Here is a 20,430-nt window from a genome sequence, read left to right on the forward strand (position 1 = left end):
AATGAAAATGTAACTTTAAGGTGCTTTTTACGCCGAAGGAGACCACTAGCGAAACAAACGGGAAAATTCTCACGGGATCACTTTGGATCACAAAATTACTGTTCTGAAAAGAGAAGGTAACATTGTGCACAAGACAATCAGCAATCCAAGAACAGTATAAACAAATATAACAGTATAGGCCCGTACAACGGAGAAATAATAGTGTACCTACCTTGCATTACACAGGATTGCGGCTCAGGCGCGCTAAACAAGACAGTTGCCTGACGAAATCCCTATTACTTATCAAGCGAAGTTACATCCTATCGAAGAGTTGCATTTATTTCTAAACTGTGTTTCCGAGTGTCTATGAACAGTTGTTACAATCCACGATACAATCCAACAGTTGCCAAAACCCGGACATACAGTAGGATGTGGAGCATTTTTTTATAAATTCCTTAATACTCAATTCTGTTATGGGATTTGGACTCATTTGTGGATTTATGACCACATCCACTGTAGGTCTCGGATATTTCTTCGCTGTATCCAGCTTCTTCAAAAAAGACATCCAAAAACGGGTAGCAACAATGACTGGTGCCCTATAGCTTCAATTTTTTCTAGGGAAAGAAAAGAAAAAGAAACGAGCTTTAATTCTTAATTTGAATGGTTCTCCACTCTAATTATAGGTTAAAAATAGATTAGTGTCGGTTGCAGGAAAGGCTTTTCCCATGCTTTAGTTCCCATCGGTATATATGATACAAGTCGAATCCTAGATGTAGAAATATAAGAAGGTGGACCTTCTTCCCATCAAAAGAAATGCAATTATTCTGTGTATTATAACCACGTTATGTACGACACTAAATAAAAATTAACCATTTTTTATTGAATATTGTATTCAATTTCATGAAAAAATAGAAAATTCTTTCTTTTTCGAACAAATAAAAAGAAATAGAAAAATATTCGAAGCAGCTCTGGCACCCATTGATTTTGCACCTTCTAACCTCTCCAGTGTTGAATAATTGTCACGCTTTTCCATTCACTCTTTTTTGTTATATACTCCTCGTCAATTCTTTCCCTCCTCCCGGACTTAGCTTATCGATACGAGAACAAAGGTTGTCGAGTCAGAAATGAGCTCTTATTCAACGTGGACCTGCTAGAGCACCTGGAGTTGCTTTGATGATGGGTCCATGTTCGTTTTGGATTTTAAGGGAGTTTTTTTGGAGTAATGGGTAGAAAGAGATAGATATAGAAATGAGAGTAATAAATAAAGATAATTCACTGGAGACCATGCATAGAAAAAAAAAAAGGGGGTCTAGAAACCCAGAACGAACATGATTTTGGCCCTTATGTGGGTCTCCCATCCAGGAAAGTGGGCTTTACTGGCCCAAGTCTTCATTTGTAGGACTCTCTTTCATGGTTCATGTAAGCTTTGGTCTTTTATTCGGGCCCTCTTGGGACACCCCGTATGGGTATGGCTATGGATGCTGCAAACAGGCCTTTTTCAATTGATGCCGAAATGGGGCAACTTCAAAATGAAATTCAAGGAGCACAGTCGAGTGCTAAACTTCCTTTTGAGAACTACTGTTAGAACTATAGATCCTGCAAGGAAAGAAGCGCGCATTCGCATCACCAGAGAGCACATGCGCACTTCTTTCCTTGCAGGATCCATTGTTCCAACACTTTTCAAAAGGAATTTAGCACTCTACGGTGCTCCTTGAATTTCATTTTGCAATTGCCCCGAAATTAGGTACACTTCATCCCCGTATAAATATAGGAAATGATGCTTCGGCTTTTCTTGCTCTGTAGTCTGTACCATGCACTTCTTGTAACGTGAATGTAGAGCACATCACAAGGAAAGATTGTTTGGAAAAGTCAACGGAAATTATTTGTTTATTGAAATTAACACACAACCCACCACCTAAAATGTTCTAAATCCCATATTTTTCCTTCGCTTGAAAGAACAGTGCTCAAGTGGAGTGCACTCCACGTTGAGTTTGAGCTCAAATTGACTACTTGTATGTATTGTATGCCCACCCAACTTTGCTTTTTTTCTCATAACTCAAAACGGTACGGGATGAACTCCTCTACATACCCCTCTGTGCTTCTCTTGTGGTCTTTATTTTGGAGTCAACATTCATGATTCGAATCTTTCATCTCATAGAACCCGCATAAAAATGTATGTGTGCAAAAATTGTGTCTTGGACATGTAGGAATGAAGAAATTAATTGCATTTTATTTCCAAAAAATAAAGGGCATAATATATCATTGAAACTTTAAACTGTTTGTTTTCGAAACAAAATGCGATTCATTTATGCGTTTTACCGGTACATGTTCACAACCAAAATTATATTCCCCCCATGTAAAAGTCAACAGGCTAAAACGAAAGACTTCAAAACCATGCCTGCCTTAGCTGATGCCTGATGTCATATGATCACCATCATAATTTCATTTTCTTGCTCGTGATCAAGGAAGAGTGTCGAGAGTGATTGGACTAATTAAGGCACAAGTGGACAAGTCAAAGTTTACTTCTATATTGGATTGTGTTTGGTTGTTGAATGTGATGAAATTACAAATACAAATCCTCAACAGCAATGTTACATACACCGAAAAGGTATCACAAAAATACCTCGAAAAGAGAAATCAGTGGTTCAGAATCACTTGAATGTGAGTCTAAACCATTAATTTCTAGTTTCGAGATATTTTTTGGGTAATTAGAATTATTGAACCCTCAAACCTTATCAACCACAATAAAAATAGATTGTATTTCTTGCCTTGTACACAAATATACAACATAAGATGTGTTTGTTACTGAGAATACTAAAGTATTGTGTCCAGGCCTAACATCGAAAACCTAGCCCATATTTCATGAATAAAAAAAAAATCAATTTTCGAATTGGAAAATTGATGGTTTAATGGGAAAATCAAAGCCTATTTGTGAAATTTATTTTCATGTTATTGCTCTAGTGTGCAGCGCAACTACAAAATTTGAACTTAGCGGCGACAAAAACGTGTTAGTTAAAAGAAATTTTCATAGGATCTCTATGTAAAATAAAAATATTTATTCTGATGAGAACTTATTGTGCCTAGTTTATTTTATTTTGATGAGCTATATGATCTACTCACTCACAAGTTTAATTGAATTTTCATCTACGCTGACTTTTTATGAATGGTCCGGTGCAAATATTAAAGAACATGTAAAAGATATAAAATTTTCAGAAATGCTACTGGTATAGCAGCTATTGTACAGCAGCAGACCACTTTTGCGGCCCGTCTTGGGTCCCGTAAAGATGATTAGAGCCGCTCATTTGTTCAAAATACTTCGTTTAGGATCCCTGTAAAAAATCAACTCAATCCGTTATCGGGAAGGGTGTTTACGAATCATCAAACTTTGCTTCAAAATTTAGAGAAAGTTTGATGATTCGTAAACACCCTTTCCCAAATTTTGAAGCAAAGTTTGATGATTCGTAAATACCCTTCCCGATATTGGATTGAGTTGATTTTTTACAGGGACCCTAAACGAAGTATTTTGAACAAAATGAGCGGCTCCGATCATCTTTGCTGGACCCGAGACAGGCGCAAAAGTGGTCTGTGCGGGGCTGCTGTACCTGTAGCAGCATTCTAAAATTTTAGTGCATTTTTTAACCCAAAAAATTTGCTTGAACCTCTCAAAACCTAACAAAGCCGCCCCTCCGGCTGCTAGTGTACTTGCCTATATGTACACATCACATGTTTGCGTATGTATATGTTACATTGAAGACAGAGACAAGCCTACAAAAAATTGAATTTCACTTGTATCACTTTGTCATTATAATAGATAATTTAACAAAATATTTCTAAATGCGGATCCTATATCCCGGATCAGGGGACCCTGTAGCACTCCAGACGGGTTGCACGGTGCAGCGCTTCATCCGAACATTCCAAAATACCTTTAAATGGTGAGATTAAACACTGCACGATGCAGCTCTTTTGAAGCGCTGCACCATCCTGCCTTCCCCTATCCTTGAGGCTGACAGCATGAATGATGATTACAAAACAATATCTTACGTAAGGGGTGATGCTACAAACAATGTCTTTACTTTCCTTTCTGCACCTTTTCAAGCTTAATTAGATTCTCGTAGACTTTTTGCAAGTTCCAAGCCTCCCCCTGTTGACCAGCCAAAAACTAACCGTGTTTTTCTACTAGTACATTTCTTGTTCCCCAAGCCTACACAATCTCCTATAAATAAACCCCTCCAAAGGCCTTTCCCCATCCATTCAAAGGCCTTTCCCCATCCATTTACAAAATCCAACCACAACCCTTCATTTCTAGCAACAACAAAAAATTCTCTATAACTCCGGGTGCTCGGGTTGATTTACGTGTACCACTATTTCTATCTATAAAGTCGCATCCAGTTAGTTTTTAGGCCATGGCTTCAGGTAGTGCTAGTCTTGCTGAAGCTTACGTGATGGGGAAACTCTACAAGGAGAAATTGCAGAAGGACATAACAGCTCAGAAGATTACGGCCACTGGTGATGGTCAGAGGGAAGTGATGAAAAATCCTCTTGATCAAACGAGAACTACCAATTCGGATCATAGTCATGGCTGCTTCTTTGGAATGTTCAAGAAGATCCACCCGAATTCCGACACTTCGTCGCCGGATTCTGTTAGATGAAGATGTGCAATCACAATGGGGTGAACCAGCTGGAAGCTTGTGATCTGTTTTGTGATTAGCCAAAAAAAATGAGAAGCCCCTATAACTTTGTATATTCTTAAGTTTGTAGGAATTTACTGTTTGGAGCCCTCTATAATAAGGGTGTATTTGATTTGAGGTAGTCTTTTTGTATTTTTACTTCTGAGCTACGGCACAGAGAATGAATCTTGTCTCCATAATAAATAATTTTCTCCTATGTTCCAATGCATTTATCATACCAATATTCAGCGGCAGAGCCATAGATTTCTATCAATTGAAACAGAAATTTGCACTCTAAACTTGCACTAATGCTTTTCCAATTAGTCCGGTCTTCGGCCTCTGTTTATGGAAATCGCTATAACCATGTTTGTTTTGGTGTTGGAGTCAGAGGGAATTATAATGTGATAACCCCCATTCCCGACCTCTCCCGGGCCGGGGAGGTTCATAGTCCAGACTACAAGTTCAGCCTTCCAAAAATACAATCGGCGTTTAATGGGTCCATGGGATTCCTAGTCCAATTACCCCACCTGGACTGGTTATCAAACATGGCCAAGGCCAACCTCAAGCTCGAGGTCTATAAATCCAAATTTTCTCCTATGTACCAATGCGTTTTCAATTATTCTTTTTCTTTTCATTTTTGGAAAAATTGGACTCGTTTGATCAGTTTTTCTAAAAGCCTCCTTCCCCGAAAACAGCCAAAACCAAAAAAGTCTCCGATCCCTGCTCCCCAAGCCTACGTAAAAGCCTATAAATATCCCTCCCCAGCCATATTATCATTACAAAACCAAACAAACCCCCCCCCCCCCCCCCCAGTTCTATCAATAATTTCGCAATGGCATCACCTAGTTCTAGTCTTGTGGAATTCTACAAGTTTAGAAAAATCCAAGAGGAGAAAATCAAGAAGATTGAGGCAACTAATGATCAGACGGAAGCGATGAGTAATCCTCGTGATTGAACGGGATTGACCCATTCAGATCATCATCAGGGGGGCTGCTTCTTCGGACTGTTCAAGAAGATCCATCCGACGACGTCCGACGCTTCACCCCAGGATTCTGGCAGATGAAGAGGTCCGTCGCAACGGTCGGTGATTAGCTGGTTCCTTTTGATCAGTTTTGATTTTTGTTAAACGGAGTCGGAAGACTAAGCTGAAGCATTAAAAACTTCAACAACGTACCTATACATGTGCGTATGCAGAATTTGTATTTTCCATAGGAATTGGATCCTCTCCGGTTTTTAATTTTGACTGGCGGGGACAGTTCAAATATGTACCGTCTGGATCGTCAATTGGTGTAATAGATGGTTCGAATAGACTAATACTATGTTGTTCGGTCCTCTTTCTCATGACGTAGTTGTAATGGGTTGCTGGTATTATTCATGTGAGTATATGTTTGGTTGAATTGCAATTGTTTATTGAGCTAATAATAATATATGGTGAGATTTCCAAATTTTCCTTTCTCCTTAACAAATTTTGCCATCTTTCTCATGAATTGCGGGTTTCCCCTGCTATTCACTACTCACAAGCATGCCTGCCACATTGGGCACAGCCGCTATTGACACCCTCAGGCCATGTAACTTAGGGATGACTGACTAACAATAGGATGGGTTATGTTCCAGAGTTCAGGTGCATACCTTAATTGGGAACTTTTGAAACTTTGTGGAGCAGCAGAAAGAAGCACGAGAGCTCGCGCATATGGTGCAGGATTTTGCCCCACATTCCTGCACCAGATCGGGTAACAGTTATTGATTGCTATTCAGAGTCTTCATAGACTTCTCCATCAGAAAGGTCGTCGAAAGCTCGAACATCGAGCTGGTAACGAAGGATTCCTCCGATCCCACCAAAACCTCTGCAGAACTGAGACCCCTCTTGTGATTTATTGGTGACAAACTCCAAGGTGCAACCAATTTCATGTACTCATTGGCAAACCACTACAAAAGTGACATCTTTTCCTGAACTTCCGACTCAACAGAGGTCTCTGGATCTCGGAAGTTACTTTGGATGGAGTCTTGTTCCTTGTTCATGTGCTTTATAACTATTTCACCCGAAGTGGTATTTTTCAGCACACGCCTATTAATGTCCAGATTTTCCCACACAATAAGCGTCTCAACCGCACCCATCTCCAAAGTTTTCAGCATGTCCTCTACGCCAAATACATATTTCCCAGTATCCTGACTGATCTCCTCAAAGTACTTCCCCATCAAGCGCTTCTCCTGAATAAACTTCACATTTGAAAGGATTTCAGAGGACAACTCAATTGCCTGATTGAAACCGTTTTCCCCTCCATAAGAAACATCGACTACATTCAGAATTTTCGCCTGAAGTCTGGGGTCAAACATATCAGCCTGACTCTGCTCTGTCTTGAAATCTGCTGATGATTTAGCATCGTATGGGGCAAACATTAGAGATATCCACACAAGCAATGACTAAAAACAACTAGATGAATGAAACAGCAGATCAGATAAAAGGTTGAACTATTGAATGCAAAAACAACATAAAATTTGCACAAACGAGGATATCATGTATGAGACAACTGTTGCAACAACTTTGAAGGACTGAGATAACATAAAGATAAAGTATAAGTAAGGCATCATGTGGATTGGAGAAAATAAAACACCTTAGACGTTGGGGTCACAAATTTAAAGTTATCATACAGAAGACAATAAATCAAAAAAACCTCTGTCTTCATAATGCAATGAACGATAAATTAATTCTAACACTCACAGGAAATCCATTATGAAACAAGGAGTCTTTTGCAAGTCGCACCAAAACACTAATTTGAAATCCATCAGCCCAAAAAAAAAAACATAACTGCACGGTACCTCCAGAGAGATAGAAATCGGGGACATGGGCATCTTGGTACAGTGTAACTCTACAGCCCTTCCTCTGCATAAAGAAGGTGCGAGGGACTTCTCCGAACAGATTCTTGATTCCTTGAGACCAATTACTGTCTCGAGTGACATTAAGAAATTGGAGCCTCACATGGATTCTAGAACCTCCGTGGACTGGAACATGGTCTTCATCCAGTATCTGAATCCATCTGATCACCACATATCCGCTGATGATGTCCGTCACAGGCAAATAAGCTCCTCCGATCAGTGTTGCACCGATAGGATTATCGTCCTTGACCATGAATACAACTTCAGAGACCGTATGAGCACAGTATATTAGAAAGGATTCGTTCCAACAAGGGTTCGAGGGCTTGTTTTCTATCAGTCTAGTCCTTCCAACCCTGGCCTTGTCTAGATCAACAGTTGCATAGAGCTTGGTGGCCTGTTCAATTTGTATAACATTAAGAGAGGTGTTACAAAGACTCTTCTGAACGAATAGAGTAACTGGATCAAACACTCAACACTTGGATTCGATAAAGAAAAACTCGACACTTGGATACGATCAAAAAAAAAAACTCAACACTTGGATAAAATGTATGAGATACGTGTTTGACATTTAAGATAGAAATCTACCAAGGAAGCATATTTAGTAATTACAATAGAACTATACATGAAACTATCATTGCACACATAGAATGCTCGATCACAATAGAAAGCACCATTACTCCATAAGCAAATTAAATGAGCTAAAAAAAAAAGATCCATGTATCTTTCACCTGGGACTTAGATGAATCTGATCATAAGATAACAAACCACACCCGACACTCGGGCCTGAATCCATCTAATATGGATCCAATAGTGTACCTAGAGATAATATTGTCAAGCTAACAATTGAAGAAGACGCTGACATTATATATAGCGCAATGAATTTTACCTCACGCCGGCAAAGCACTAATCTCTTTTGAGTTGGTATATAAATCTTCTGCCCATATCTTTCGGAGCAACGGTCTCCATATTCCCAGAGTAAGTACAACAAGGATTAGAGATGCAAAGATAATAATTATCAAAAGAAATAAAAGTAAAAATCTGCGTACACGTTTACCATGGATAAGTATATGAACATGGATTTTAGAGCTGATAAAAAGTGCCTATGGCAACAGGACAGGACTTGAAAAAATATGAGGAATGCTAGGTACACAGATGTGGTCGGAACCGTTTGATGCACATCAATTTGATAGTTTCGGATAGTAGGAAGGTTAGTTTACTGTGAAGCAAGGATTTTTTTATTTTTTATTTTTGGATGAAGCAAGGATTTGAATGACAACTTTGTTCCGCCCAAAAAATATTAGAACAAAACATGCCAGTACTGTTATTCTTTTAGACATTTCATCGACCAACTGGTATGCACATTTCACCTTATTGCGAACCCGCACGGCTTTTGTTCCTAAAATACTAGTAGGTGATGAGAACTTGAATACAATTCATAGGATAGAAACTACATGGGCATATCAAGGAGCTCAATCAAACTAGAAGTACTGTGACATACATATATACATATATATATATATATATATATATATATATATATATATATATATATATATATATATATATATAGAGAGAGAGAGAGAGAGAGAGAGAGAGAGAGAGAGAGAGAGAGAGAGAGCATTGGTATTTGGTGGAATAAATAGCTAGAGAACATATCACACAAATTACAAGCAATAGAAATAGGAGCAATGCTATGCACACAACAGCGTTTAGAGCGTTCGACGCACATGCATCCTGTTCCGCACTCAGTTATATTCAAAATTGTGTTTTAAAGTTGTGTTCGTTACGTGCATAGACTTTCCGTAGAAATATAGAATCACTTAAAAACAATATCGAAAACATGGAGAAGCCAACTATTGAGCAAAAATTTAAGTTCTCAGTGAATGAAATGGTGGCAGTGGAGCCAGAATTCAAAATGGCGGGCGTTCAAGTAGAATACAGACAGCTGCAGCTCTTCTGAATTAACCACCAAATTACATGGAAAATAATCACACCCGCCCGGGGACTACATGGAGATGCCGCCCAAAACTCTTTCTCTACGACACATTTGCATCAGCACCACACACACCCACAAATGTGTGGTGAAAAAAGAATTTGAAGTGTCAAATGACTGTGCATCGGAGCATTGAATAATTTTCCATCTTTCAACCATGAGTGAGAGGATTTTAATTAAAACTAAAGGACGAGACATCTAAACGTAAAAAGTAAGGAGTCCTGAGCATCCAAAATCCGTCTATTTTATTTTGTGCCATTGTGGATACCCTTAACTCCTCGTAAGCTAGCCCAAGAGACACATTACATTACAAAATAGTAAAAATAAATGAGAATCATATTTTTTAAGAATATCATGATATCAAATGAAAGATTAGATTTTATATTACAAATACTAGTAGGAAAAAGGTCCGAACATCATAATTAAAAAAATAATAATATCTACTAATTCAATACCTGCTTTTAGGCTGTTATCAATCATAAGTTATGATCAATCAGTCTCTGCCGTCAATTAAGCCTAACTTTAATAAAAAATCCTATCGAATCTAAACTTTACTCTCTCTTCTTTCTCTCAATCGCTTTTTTTTTTTTTTTTTTTGGTAAAAATCTCTCAATCGCTTTCTTCTCCTCTCTCTCTCTATCTCTCTCTCTCTCTCTCTGTACAGTTGAATGAATTGGATGAAACAAAACCATGCTGCTGCTCTCCCCATCCCCAATATCCCTCCTCGGTGCTCTTCTCCTCTGCTTACCCCTCGCCCTGATCTTCACCATCACCACTACACCCACCACCACCACCACAAACGGCGGCGCCACCTCCTCCCCCTGTATTATCACTACCACCGGCGGTGCCAGCCCTTTCCAAACTACCCTCACCACCAACACTTCTGTCAAAAAAACCACCTCCAACCCAGTACTCACCGCGATCAAATCCACCATTAAAACCCGACGACCAACAAACAATCACACAACCACCGCTCCCCCGCCGTCCACGGCGGAAATCTTTGTCGACGACGACGACGACAACGCTCTGTTCCGACTCGCCGCCCGGGCCAACCCGAACCCAACAAGCCCGAGGAAAATAGCCTTCCTCTTTCTAACCACCACACCACTCCCTTTCGCTCCAATTTGGGAAATCTACTTCAGGAAAACCCCCAAAATCCTGTACAACGTATACGTACACGCCGACCCGAGTTACCGGTACGACCCGCCCTTCTCGGGCGTGTTCGAGAACCGGGTCATACCCGGCTCCAAGCCCACCCGGCGCCACTCCCCCACCCTCATCTCCGCCGCGCGCCGGCTGCTCTCCCACGCGCTGACGCACGACCGGTCGAATTCCAAGTTCGCCCTCCTCTCCCCCTCCTGCATCCCGCTCCACTCCTTCCGGTTCACCTACAAAACCCTGACCCGGTCCCGGAAGAGCTTCGTCGAGATCCTGAAGAACGAGAGCGGCGCGTGGGAGAGGTGGGCGGCGCGTGGGGAGGAAGCCATGCTGCCCGAGGTGCCGTTCGACGAGTTCCGGATAGGGTCCCAGTTCTTCGTGCTGACGCGCAGGCACGCGAGGGTGGTGGTGGCCGACAGGAGGCTGTGGGCCAAGTTCAACGCGCCGTGCGCGGAGCCGTACACGTGTTACCCCGAGGAGCAGTACTTCGCCACGCTGCTGAACAGGAAGGACCCGCGCGGGTGCGTGCCGGCCACGCTCACGCACGTGGACTGGGCGGGGAGGGACGACGGTCACCCGAGGACTTACAACGCGACGGAGGTGGGGCCCGATCTGATCGTGCGGCTCAGGATGGGGAGGCCCAGGTACGGCGATGAGGAGGAGGAGGTCGCGATCAACGGCTCGGATGCGTCTGTGAGGAAGCGGCGTCACCCGTTCTTGTTCGCTAGAAAGTTCTCCCCGGACTCGGTCGAGCCGTTGTTGAGTATGGCGGGTGGCGTCATCTTTAGAGATTAGGATGGGGCTAATTTTGTAAATTACTACTCACTACTTTTTTTACTAAAATACTGGTTTTGTGTTTTTCGATATATGTATATACGTAATAAAGTGTGAGGAAAAGACGGGATAAACCCGTGCTTTTTGGCTTTACTTTTTTGTGTGTATTCTTCTCCATTCCACGCGACAGGCAGCAACGCGTTGTGTCTGTATGCGAGTGTTTCAAAAAATGGGCAAGGGGCGCCCAAGTGTGATAATAAATGAGCAAGGGTTTTCGCGCATGCCTGGACGAGCGCGGATAAAGAAGCTAATCCAAGACTATAATGATATGCCATTTAACTTTGTATAAAACTTTTTTTTATGGATCCTTGTAAAAGCTCGGCTCAGTCGAATATCAATAAAAATTTAATTGACTCGTCAATTTTTTGGACTCTAAATTCACAGGGCCCTTAAAAACACGTGTGAAACAAATTAAATGACTCCGAGCATTTGTGTGGGATTACAAAGGTGGGTTCAACACTATTCAATGTAAGCATTTCGACCGATTGGGTGTAAGTATCCAATCGGAGTATTATTTATGAAGGGGGATAAAATAGTATTAGTTAATAAGGGATAGTAAAAATTGATATGATGTTAATGGAGGAGAATTATATAGTAGTTGGTTTGGAATTTGGATGAGGTTTTAAAAATGAAAGGATAAAATAGTACTTGATTTGAATGATGGATAAAATGGGGGAATAAAATTGTTTTGTAGTTGACAGGGAGGAGGATGGGGTATTATTTCCGCCTTACCGGGGGTATTAACTAATAACACCCCAAAATCCACCCATAAATAATCCCCCCTACGTCGGTACAAGAGAAGAGGAGGGAACATAATACCCTTGCATTTTTGGGTTGCCAAACTAGGTGATAAACCTGGGTCCACAGTCTTAGGAGGGGAAAAACTAATACTCCTTCTCCATACTCCACCCAAACGAGCCCTAAAGGTAGTCCGTGTCAAATTCTAATTCACTACTTAACTTTTAAAATACTTTATAGTAGTTATTTAAAGAGTCGATGTAAACTGAGTTATTAGAAATAACTTATTTTGATTATGTTTTATGACAAAATTGATTTCTTAAAATGCACGGTTAAAATCCTCTCATAAAATCTCTATTGGAAAGGGTAAAAGTCTTAATATATGTTCACCCATAAATAAATAAAAAAGAAATCCTTGTTTGTGTGTGGCCAAAATAATATACCAGTATGTGTACAGCTTGTGTACAAATTCATTTCGAAAGAAAAGTCTCCTGGCCCCATTATTTTTTTTTATCTTGCTCATAATATAAGTAACTCTTTTTAAAATCAATTTTTGGCCTATGTGCATACATGTAATCAAAACTCATTTGGCCCAAAAGTAAACTAGCACAGTGGACGTCTCTAATATGGTCGACCAGTTTCTTCATTTTAGTGTGAAGTGTTTTCTTCCATTGTTGACTTTGAAGCTCTACATTTGATTCACTGAACGTTGCAAATCAGTTCACAGAATATTTTGGACTCAAAGTCTATATTTGCAATCAATGAAGGACAAGTTTTCTGCTAGACGATTTTTGGTCAACGGATTTGTTTTGAACGGTCATTTTCTTCTTTGCTACAAAAAAGGAAATTTCAACAAAAGAGAAGACAACGAAGCTACATCAGAGAAATTATACAGAGCATTACAAGGAGCGATTTTCATTCTCCGAAAGAGAAGGGGCTGCCAAGGTACCCGCTGTAGCTCCTACAAATTGACGAGTGAATTGTTGAGACTGCTGGGTTTTCATTTTAGGGGTTTTGCTAGCCATTTTGCCTATATTTCTATTTGCTTAGGATGTTGGAGATGCTCTTTGTTGTGCTAATAATATATCATGAGATTGCCAAATTTTCCTTTGCCCTTGCCAAATTTGCCATCTTCCTCCTGAATTGCGGGTTTTCCCTGCCATTCACTACTCAAAAGCATGCCTACCACATCGGGCACAACCGCCATTGACACCCTCAGGCCCCACCAAGTCACAGAAACATCGCCACCAGAATCGCCACAGAACCATTGCCACCAGAATCATCACCAGATCACACGAATTAGATGGGTAATCACCCGAAACTAAAAGGAATGTATGATTAAATGATGATATAATTATAGTCCGCGTAATTGTGGCTACCTTCACTACAAATCACACAAAAAGTTCACACTCTTAACATGAAAAATTCAGCAAACACAAGTGAAAAAACGGGCAGAAGCATCTCCAACTAGCCAGGAGGTTCACCTATTGCAAGATAACATCCGAGAAGAAAAGCCAAACCTAAAAAATCAACAGAGGACATCTAAGGTCTACCCCTGCCTAAAAGAGTAATACCTGACAGTGGCCTAGATGCAGGAATTCTGTGACGCAAAAAAAAATTTAACTCAGAACAAAACAAAAAAAGCCCAAAAATCCCTTAGCGGAAGGGTCAGGAGGACGGCGGCAACTATAGCCCTTTGCTCCTCCTGGAATTTCCCTGATAGAACATTTTACAGTGCTTAGATTGTTGTCTTCTTTAGCTCTGTTTCCTATTCTGACGCTCCAAGATCCAATCCCAACTTCTTGTGATTGGTTCTTGGTCTGTTTTGACTCTTGTTTATCCGGGGTATGCCTCTGTGCTTTGTAGCTTGGGATCCTTCTAATAAAATTTTACCTTACCCAAAAAAAAAGATCCATAGCACGCATAAATTGATTTGATAGCAGCACACCTTAAATAGGTATAAAATTTATTACAGAATTATGGCACTAGACAGGCTAATGGTCTGCCTCATACATAGCATAACATTCATCAGAAAAGTTCTGCATGAATTTATTCCAAACATCGTCATAATAATACTTAAAAAGTTCTGCATGATAAAAAGGTTTACCACACACCATGACAAATATATGAAGTTTCCCCAGCGTACACATGACTTCTTCAGCGTCTTGATCCAAGGGTGATATGAAAAGCACGAGCAAGCTTTCCATTAGCATTGTCTGAGCAATAGAAGGGGTTACACCCTTTATCCACCTGCTCCAGATCACCACATTTAAGCGTAGCTCAATCATAGTTATCCCATCTCAATAACAATCTCATTGCAACTAGATAGATAGATAGATAAAGAGATCAAGAACATTAGGAGTAACCTATGTTTTTTTTTTAATCAGCAGGAGTAACCTATGTTACATGGACTCTTCTACAAGTACTATAGAGTCCATGTTCGACATATTTATTTAGATATAAACACCAAGAAATGATATTTGTCGATTAACCCTAAACTACTCAAATAACTTCAACATTATGCATGGAAAGAACTTGGACATAAATGCTATTGCTCTATGACAAAATAGTCATACGAAGGGAATATGAATATTCTGATGGATCCCCATTCCTTGAGATAGCAAGAATGATAACTCCATACACTTGCACAAAACATACCTGCACCATACACCCCATATCTGGGTCCATGTAACTTAGGGATAACCAGCTAACAATAGGATAGCTTATGTTCCAGAGTTCAGGTGCATACCTTCATTAGGAACTTTTGAAACTTGTGGAGCAGCAGCAGCGGAGCAGCAGAAAGAAGCGCGAGAGCTCGCGCATCTGGTGCAGGATTTTGCCCCACATTCCTGCTCCAGATCGGGTAACAGTTATTGATTGCTATTCAGAGTCTTCATAAACTTCTCCATCAGAAAGGTCGTCGAAAGCTCGAACATCGAGCTGGTAACGAAGGATTCCTCCGATCCCACCAAAACCTCTGCAGAACTGAGACCCCTCTTGCGATTTATTGGTAACAAACTCCAAGGTGCAACCAAATTGCTTGTACTCATTGGCAAACCACTCTAAAAGTGATGTCTTATCCTGAACTTCCAACTCAGCAGAGGTCTCTGGATCTCGGAAGTTACTTTGAATGGAGTTTTGTTCCTTGTTCATGTGCTTTATAACTATCTCACCCGAAGTGGTATTTTTTAGCTTATACCTATTAATATCCAGATTTTCCCATACAATAAGCGTCTCAACCGCACCCATCTCCAAAGTTTTTAGCGTGTCCTCTACGCCAAATACATATTTCCCAGTATCCTGACTGATCTCCTCAAAGTACTTCCCTATCAAGCGCTTCTCCTGAATAAACTTCACATTTGAAAGGATTTCAGAGGACAACTCAATTGCCTGATTGAAACCATTTTCCCCTCCATAAGAAACATCGACTACATTCAGAATTTTCGCCTGAAGTCTGGGGTCAAACATATCAGACTGACTCAGCTCTGTCTTGAAATCTGCTGATCCAGCAAGAATTAGACCGGAAACATTGGGCTGGCTAGTGGCAGGGTTGATGTAAAATTGAGTGGCAAGCTCAGCTGTCTTTCTCACATAGTTGTGCCGCTTCTCCATACGAAGACGAGCAAATCGAAGAGCTGACTGCCCTCCTCTCCCATGTTTCTTAGGGAGGTCAACAGAAAACTTGTGAAGCACCTCCCTGGTGTTTCCACTTAATGTCCCAAAAAGAGTTCCATTCCCGTCCATGACAATAAAACCAAATTTGTCGTCTGATTCTAAAAGCTCATTAAGAGCTTCCGTATGGAACTTGTTATCACAGAGATAAAGGGACACGTTTATGGGCCTGAAAGGTTCAAAGTCAATCGTGACCTTCTTCTCCTTTCCGTCATCGGTTACTATAGTCCCAGTGTACAGCACAAGACCATTGGGAGGAACTTTATTGTGGAGCTTAAGCCTCTGCTGAGCAGATGTGATTGCCCCGAGCACAGATTGGCGATTCACCCTGCTTTTAATGTTTGAAGCAGTTCCAAATTCATCCCCAAGCATCTTGGTAACCCGAGATATTTGATCACGTGGAGGCATGATAAGAGAAATCATGCTGGTTCCATTTCCCCTAGCAGCTTCTAGTGCCTTAATCAACTTCTTGATCTTCCATATCTCAATGTTCTTATCAGTTTCCTGAGCATCCGCCATTGTGAGGTACAACTTCTTCCCAGCAGTACACACAAGTACCTGAGTATAACATGAAAATAAACACGAGCTGAAAAGAAGAAAGGCCTATAATACGATGAAGATGACAACAATACAAACAAGCACATAAATAGAAATTTCCATCACAGTAAGTTACAATAGGACAGAGTATAAGTTTCATCTAACACGTTTGGGAGCTTAAAAAAATAAGATATTCAATCAAAGAGCACTCTGTGTGTTCAGGTAAATATTCTTTCCACTATGGTCTATTGAAGTATCATAAACATGTGATAGCATAACCTATACATGTTTAAGTGTCTGCGTCAATAGAAGACATTTACGGGTAAGATAAAACAAGATCTAGAGCAATAATTACACCAAAATAACAGAAACAACAAGAAGCTTTGGATTTACCCAAAAAAAAAAAAAAACAAGAAGCTTTGGAATTTCACCGATGATTTAGCATAGTATGGGGCAAACATTAGAGATATCCACACAAGCAAATGACTAAAGACAACTAGATGAATGAAATAGTAGATCAGATAAAAGTTTGAACTATTGAATGCAAAAACAAAATAAGATTTGCACAAACAAGGATATCATGTATGAGACAACTATTGCAACAACTTTGAAGGAGCAACAACTTTGAAGGACTGAGAAAACATAAAGATACAGAATAAGGCATCACATGGATTGGAGAAAAGAAAACACCTTAGATGTTGGCGTCACAAATTTAAAGTTATCATACAAAAGACAATAAATCAAATAAACTGAATGGACTTCATAATGCAATGAACAAAAAATCAGTTCTAACACTCACAGGAAATCCATTATGAAACAAGGAGTCTTTTGCAAGTCGAACCAAAACTCTAATTTGAAATCCATCAGCCCAACAAAAAAAATAATAAAAGAAACATAACTTCACGGTACCAACTAAATTTAAGGGGGGAAAGTACACAAACCAACTTCCTTGCATACATCCACGGATCCACCTAATACTTCCCACTAATATACTATAAAAGAATTCACAAGCAACAATCAATCAATTATCTGCACGATGACATATGTATAAACCAATATGTATGTAGTATCTCAACCAATCATTCAAATCAGTCACCCCATATGGTACCCTGATTTTAAAGCCCGCTCACATTTTCTCAGTGCCAAAAATCCCCCTCAAAATATAGTTTGTCTCACCAAAACAACAGTATATTTGTCAGGAAAAAGCAAAAAGGAAAAAATACACGAATACCCAACTCACCAAACTTTTTTGATAAGTAGTTGAAAAATAAGAATGTGGGGAAAGATGATTGTTGAAGATTTCCACCAATTTTTCCAAAGCACCTTCCCCAGTTCCCCCGTCTTCAGATTAAATTTTGCAGGGAACTCTTTCGATCCCAACTTTCAATCAATCCACAACCTCATGGCAGTTCAATTTTCTGCTCACCAACCTTATATTCCTTGAGGTTTGTGGGAGCTGTAAGGGCTGGTAGCCACAACTGCAACCAACCACGGCCGTACAAATCTTCCTACAGAGTGTTTTGATGTTTTAATTCTTTCTGTAATATCAGTTGTCCCATTCATAATCTTTTGTTCTTTTCCTGAAGTTACTACCACTCAAAGCAAATCGAATCGCATATGCATCGCCTATGCCCAGCCGCTTCGCATACAAATATAGACTCAAGGCACTCTTAATTAAGTCCGGTCGTCTTCTACTGAATCGAGACGCGCCTTAAAGGGAAGCAGCCGCGCGATCAGGGGTGGACATCGTCAAAATCAAAGAGAAAGTAATGAAAGTAAGGGAGCAATGCACTCTTGATAGATATGGTCCTTGGGTTCCCTTCATTGGAACTCTGTTTCTATCTACTTTTGTCTCGAATTGGTCAATCACCAAAAAAAAAAAAAGATTTGGCAAATATTAAAAGGAAGATACATGTTCAATTAACATAAATCTGTAAACTATATGCTCATATAAGACTTTCCACTCAAAAAATATAAATACACCAAATACAGACACAAAACCAGTAGCTCCCCATTCAGTCATGGTAACAAAACGAGCAGAAAACAGAAGCACAACAGCGATTATACAGCAAATCAAAAACTAATGCGTACCCATAATTCAGAGAGAACCGATCAACGAATCTACTATAGTTAGACGTGAAATAAGGAAGGAAGGAAGAATCGTAGCTAACCTGAGAAGGAAGCCGAGGGTTTTTACGTGTGGATTAACGAAGGAAGGATCGTAGTAGTCATGTATTTAAGGGGTTAAGGGTGTGGAAACCCTAGGGTTCTAACCTGACAACGCGCTTGGACTAACCATGGTTAGGTACGTAGTTAACTAGTTATAGTGAAGAATGAGTCAAAAACGTACCTTTACACGGATTGCTTCTTATCTTCTCTCTTTCAGTGGATCTAGCGGTGGTGAGGGGAAGATCGAGGATCAACTCAACGGTGGAGGAGAGAAAGAGGGAGAGAGAGAGAGAGAGAAAGAGGCGTATGGGACAACGCCGTGGTCGTTTATAGTACTATTACTCCATACTACTCACAGGGTCCCACGCGTCATTTTGCGTACCAAACTACAAACGCATATGCCCACGTGTCTTGAATTTCACAGTCTTGTCGAATTATTAATTACATAAATTTCACTCGCACGTGTGATGGATTTCATTAATTTTATCGAATTATTGTACTGTATAGCACCACGTGGCCCCATATATTCCTTCAATAAATTTCCCACCCACACTTCGCAATCTCGTTTCTTTCTTTTTTTCTTTTATTATATTATTATATTATACGGTGACCAGTGGGGTTGCCCATGAGAAATTTTTAGTTGCAAATGGGGTACCACTGTGACATGCCGACGTGATACCTTAAGGTTTCGTTCCGGAACCAAAAATAAGTCTTTATTTTTAAAAAGGTAATTTTAAATTTAAAAATTATAAATTTATTAAAATTTAAAAATATACAATATAGATCTTGTTTTGAAGATCTAGATAAGATCTTTTATACGATAAAAAAAAATTTATTTTTTATTTATTTTATTTTTGAGTTTGAAAATATGAAATAAGTTTTTTTTTTTTAAGAATGTTTCTGAAACAGGACCTAAGCCAATAAGGAACTGACAACTGATACAAATTGTGTCAGATGTGGGGACCCATCAGCTAATAACGAACGGAAGAATAACAAAAGGTAACTTTCTGTATATTACACCCACCGTTTCAAAATGAGTGGTTTTTTTGGGATTCTGTGTCATTTTAAAATATTTATATCTTTTGATTTATGAAGTTTCATATGATTTTGAAAATTTTGTTTAATAGAACTAATTAAAATCTATCAAACAATATTCATATTGCATATTTTTTAACACTCATATCGAAAAATAAGAGTAATTAAAAATGACACATTTTTTCAAAAAGGCCATTCATTTTGAAACAGATGGGAGTATTGTTTTTCTCTCACGCTCTCTCTTCTCTTTTCTTCTCTTTCTCTCACCCCACTGTGTAGTATCTCACACCAGTTCTTTCTCCCAAGTCCCATCTCTCTCTCTCTCTCTCTCTCTCTCTCTCTCTAAGCATCAAAGACTAAGTTCTACCACAAAGAATCAATGTTCTGAAGATCAGTTTGCCCTGTTCTTTTAAAATCCCCAAATCTTGATTAGGGCTTTTCTAAATTTAGGGCATTTCTAACTTTAATCAAATATACATATTTGGTAATGGCTGATTTTATGCTAAATTTCCACCCCGTTAACAATTTCTCTATCGTTTTGATAATGCAGCAAATGAGAACCAATCAGACTACTAGTGGAGTAATACTTTTGCTTAGAATTTAGATGATCTCTGTAACAAATTCGAGACAATTTTTTGACAAAGATACCACACCGGGTGGGTGACTACATGTGCTATGTATAGTACATGGATAGTATTTTTTTAAAGAACAGGATTTGAGCGAAGTTGTACTCCCATTCCCATTATTGGGCAATACCCCAGTCCTACTATTTGC

The 20,430-nt window shown here is 39.6% G+C and overlaps 3 protein-coding genes across 4 annotated transcripts; 1 reads left to right on the forward strand and 2 right to left on the reverse strand.

The window, feature by feature from the left end:
• Positions 1–6,033: 6,033 nt before the first annotated feature.
• LOC131333287 (phospholipase D alpha 1-like) lies at positions 6,034–10,008 on the reverse strand. Its single transcript, XM_058367743.1, has 4 exons — positions 9,969–10,008; positions 8,407–8,480; positions 7,464–7,914; positions 6,034–7,009 (listed from the first exon to the last, which is right to left on the reverse strand). The coding sequence occupies exons 1-4, from the start codon at positions 9,991–9,993 to the stop codon at positions 6,573–6,575; spliced, it is 987 nt and encodes a 328-aa protein (XP_058223726.1). The 5' UTR covers positions 9,994–10,008; the 3' UTR covers positions 6,034–6,572.
• Positions 10,009–10,028: 20 nt separating this feature from the next.
• LOC131333285 (glycosyltransferase BC10-like) lies at positions 10,029–11,598 on the forward strand. Its single transcript, XM_058367742.1, has one exon. It carries the CDS (start codon positions 10,204–10,206, stop codon positions 11,464–11,466), a length of 1,263 nt encoding a protein of 420 aa, XP_058223725.1. The 5' UTR covers positions 10,029–10,203; the 3' UTR covers positions 11,467–11,598.
• A 2,560-nt stretch (positions 11,599–14,158) lies between these two features.
• LOC131332281 (eukaryotic peptide chain release factor subunit 1-3-like) lies at positions 14,159–16,434 on the reverse strand. 2 transcript variants are annotated; one of them, XR_009201642.1, is made up of 2 exons: positions 14,993–16,434; positions 14,159–14,493 (listed from the first exon to the last, which is right to left on the reverse strand). XR_009201642.1 is itself a non-coding variant. In XM_058366413.1 (1 exon), exon 1 carries the CDS (start codon positions 16,432–16,434, stop codon positions 15,124–15,126), a length of 1,311 nt encoding a protein of 436 aa, XP_058222396.1. In that variant the 3' UTR covers positions 14,159–15,123. The 2 variants fall into 2 exon arrangements, 1 of the variants encoding a protein (XP_058222396.1); XM_058366413.1 differs by having other exon boundaries at positions 14,159–16,434.
• Positions 16,435–20,430: the final 3,996 nt, after the last annotated feature.

The sequence above is a fragment of the Rhododendron vialii genome, chromosome 7a (genome assembly GCF_030253575.1).
Source record: "Rhododendron vialii isolate Sample 1 chromosome 7a, ASM3025357v1".
Taxonomy (NCBI): domain Eukaryota; kingdom Viridiplantae; phylum Streptophyta; class Magnoliopsida; order Ericales; family Ericaceae; genus Rhododendron; species Rhododendron vialii.

Bases quoted from the DNA above. Each gene is read 5' to 3' on its own strand.
- LOC131332281 (XM_058366413.1), bottom strand. From the start codon at position 16,434: ATGGCGGATGCTCAGGAAACTGATAAGAACATTGAGATATGGAAGATC.
- LOC131333285 (XM_058367742.1), top strand. From the start codon at position 10,204: ATGCTGCTGCTCTCCCCATCCCCAATATCCCTCCTCGGTGCTCTTCTC.
- LOC131333287 (XM_058367743.1), bottom strand. From the start codon at position 9,993: ATGATTGATAACAGCCTAAAAGCAG. The intron at 7,915-8,406 runs GTAAAATTCATT...CAAATTGAACAG, and splicing joins TAGTGCTTTGCCGGCGTGAG to GCCACCAAGCTCTATGCAAC. The intron at 7,010-7,463 runs GTACCGTGCAGT...AATCATCAGCAG, and splicing joins CGATTTCTATCTCTCTGGAG to ATTTCAAGACAGAGCAGAGT.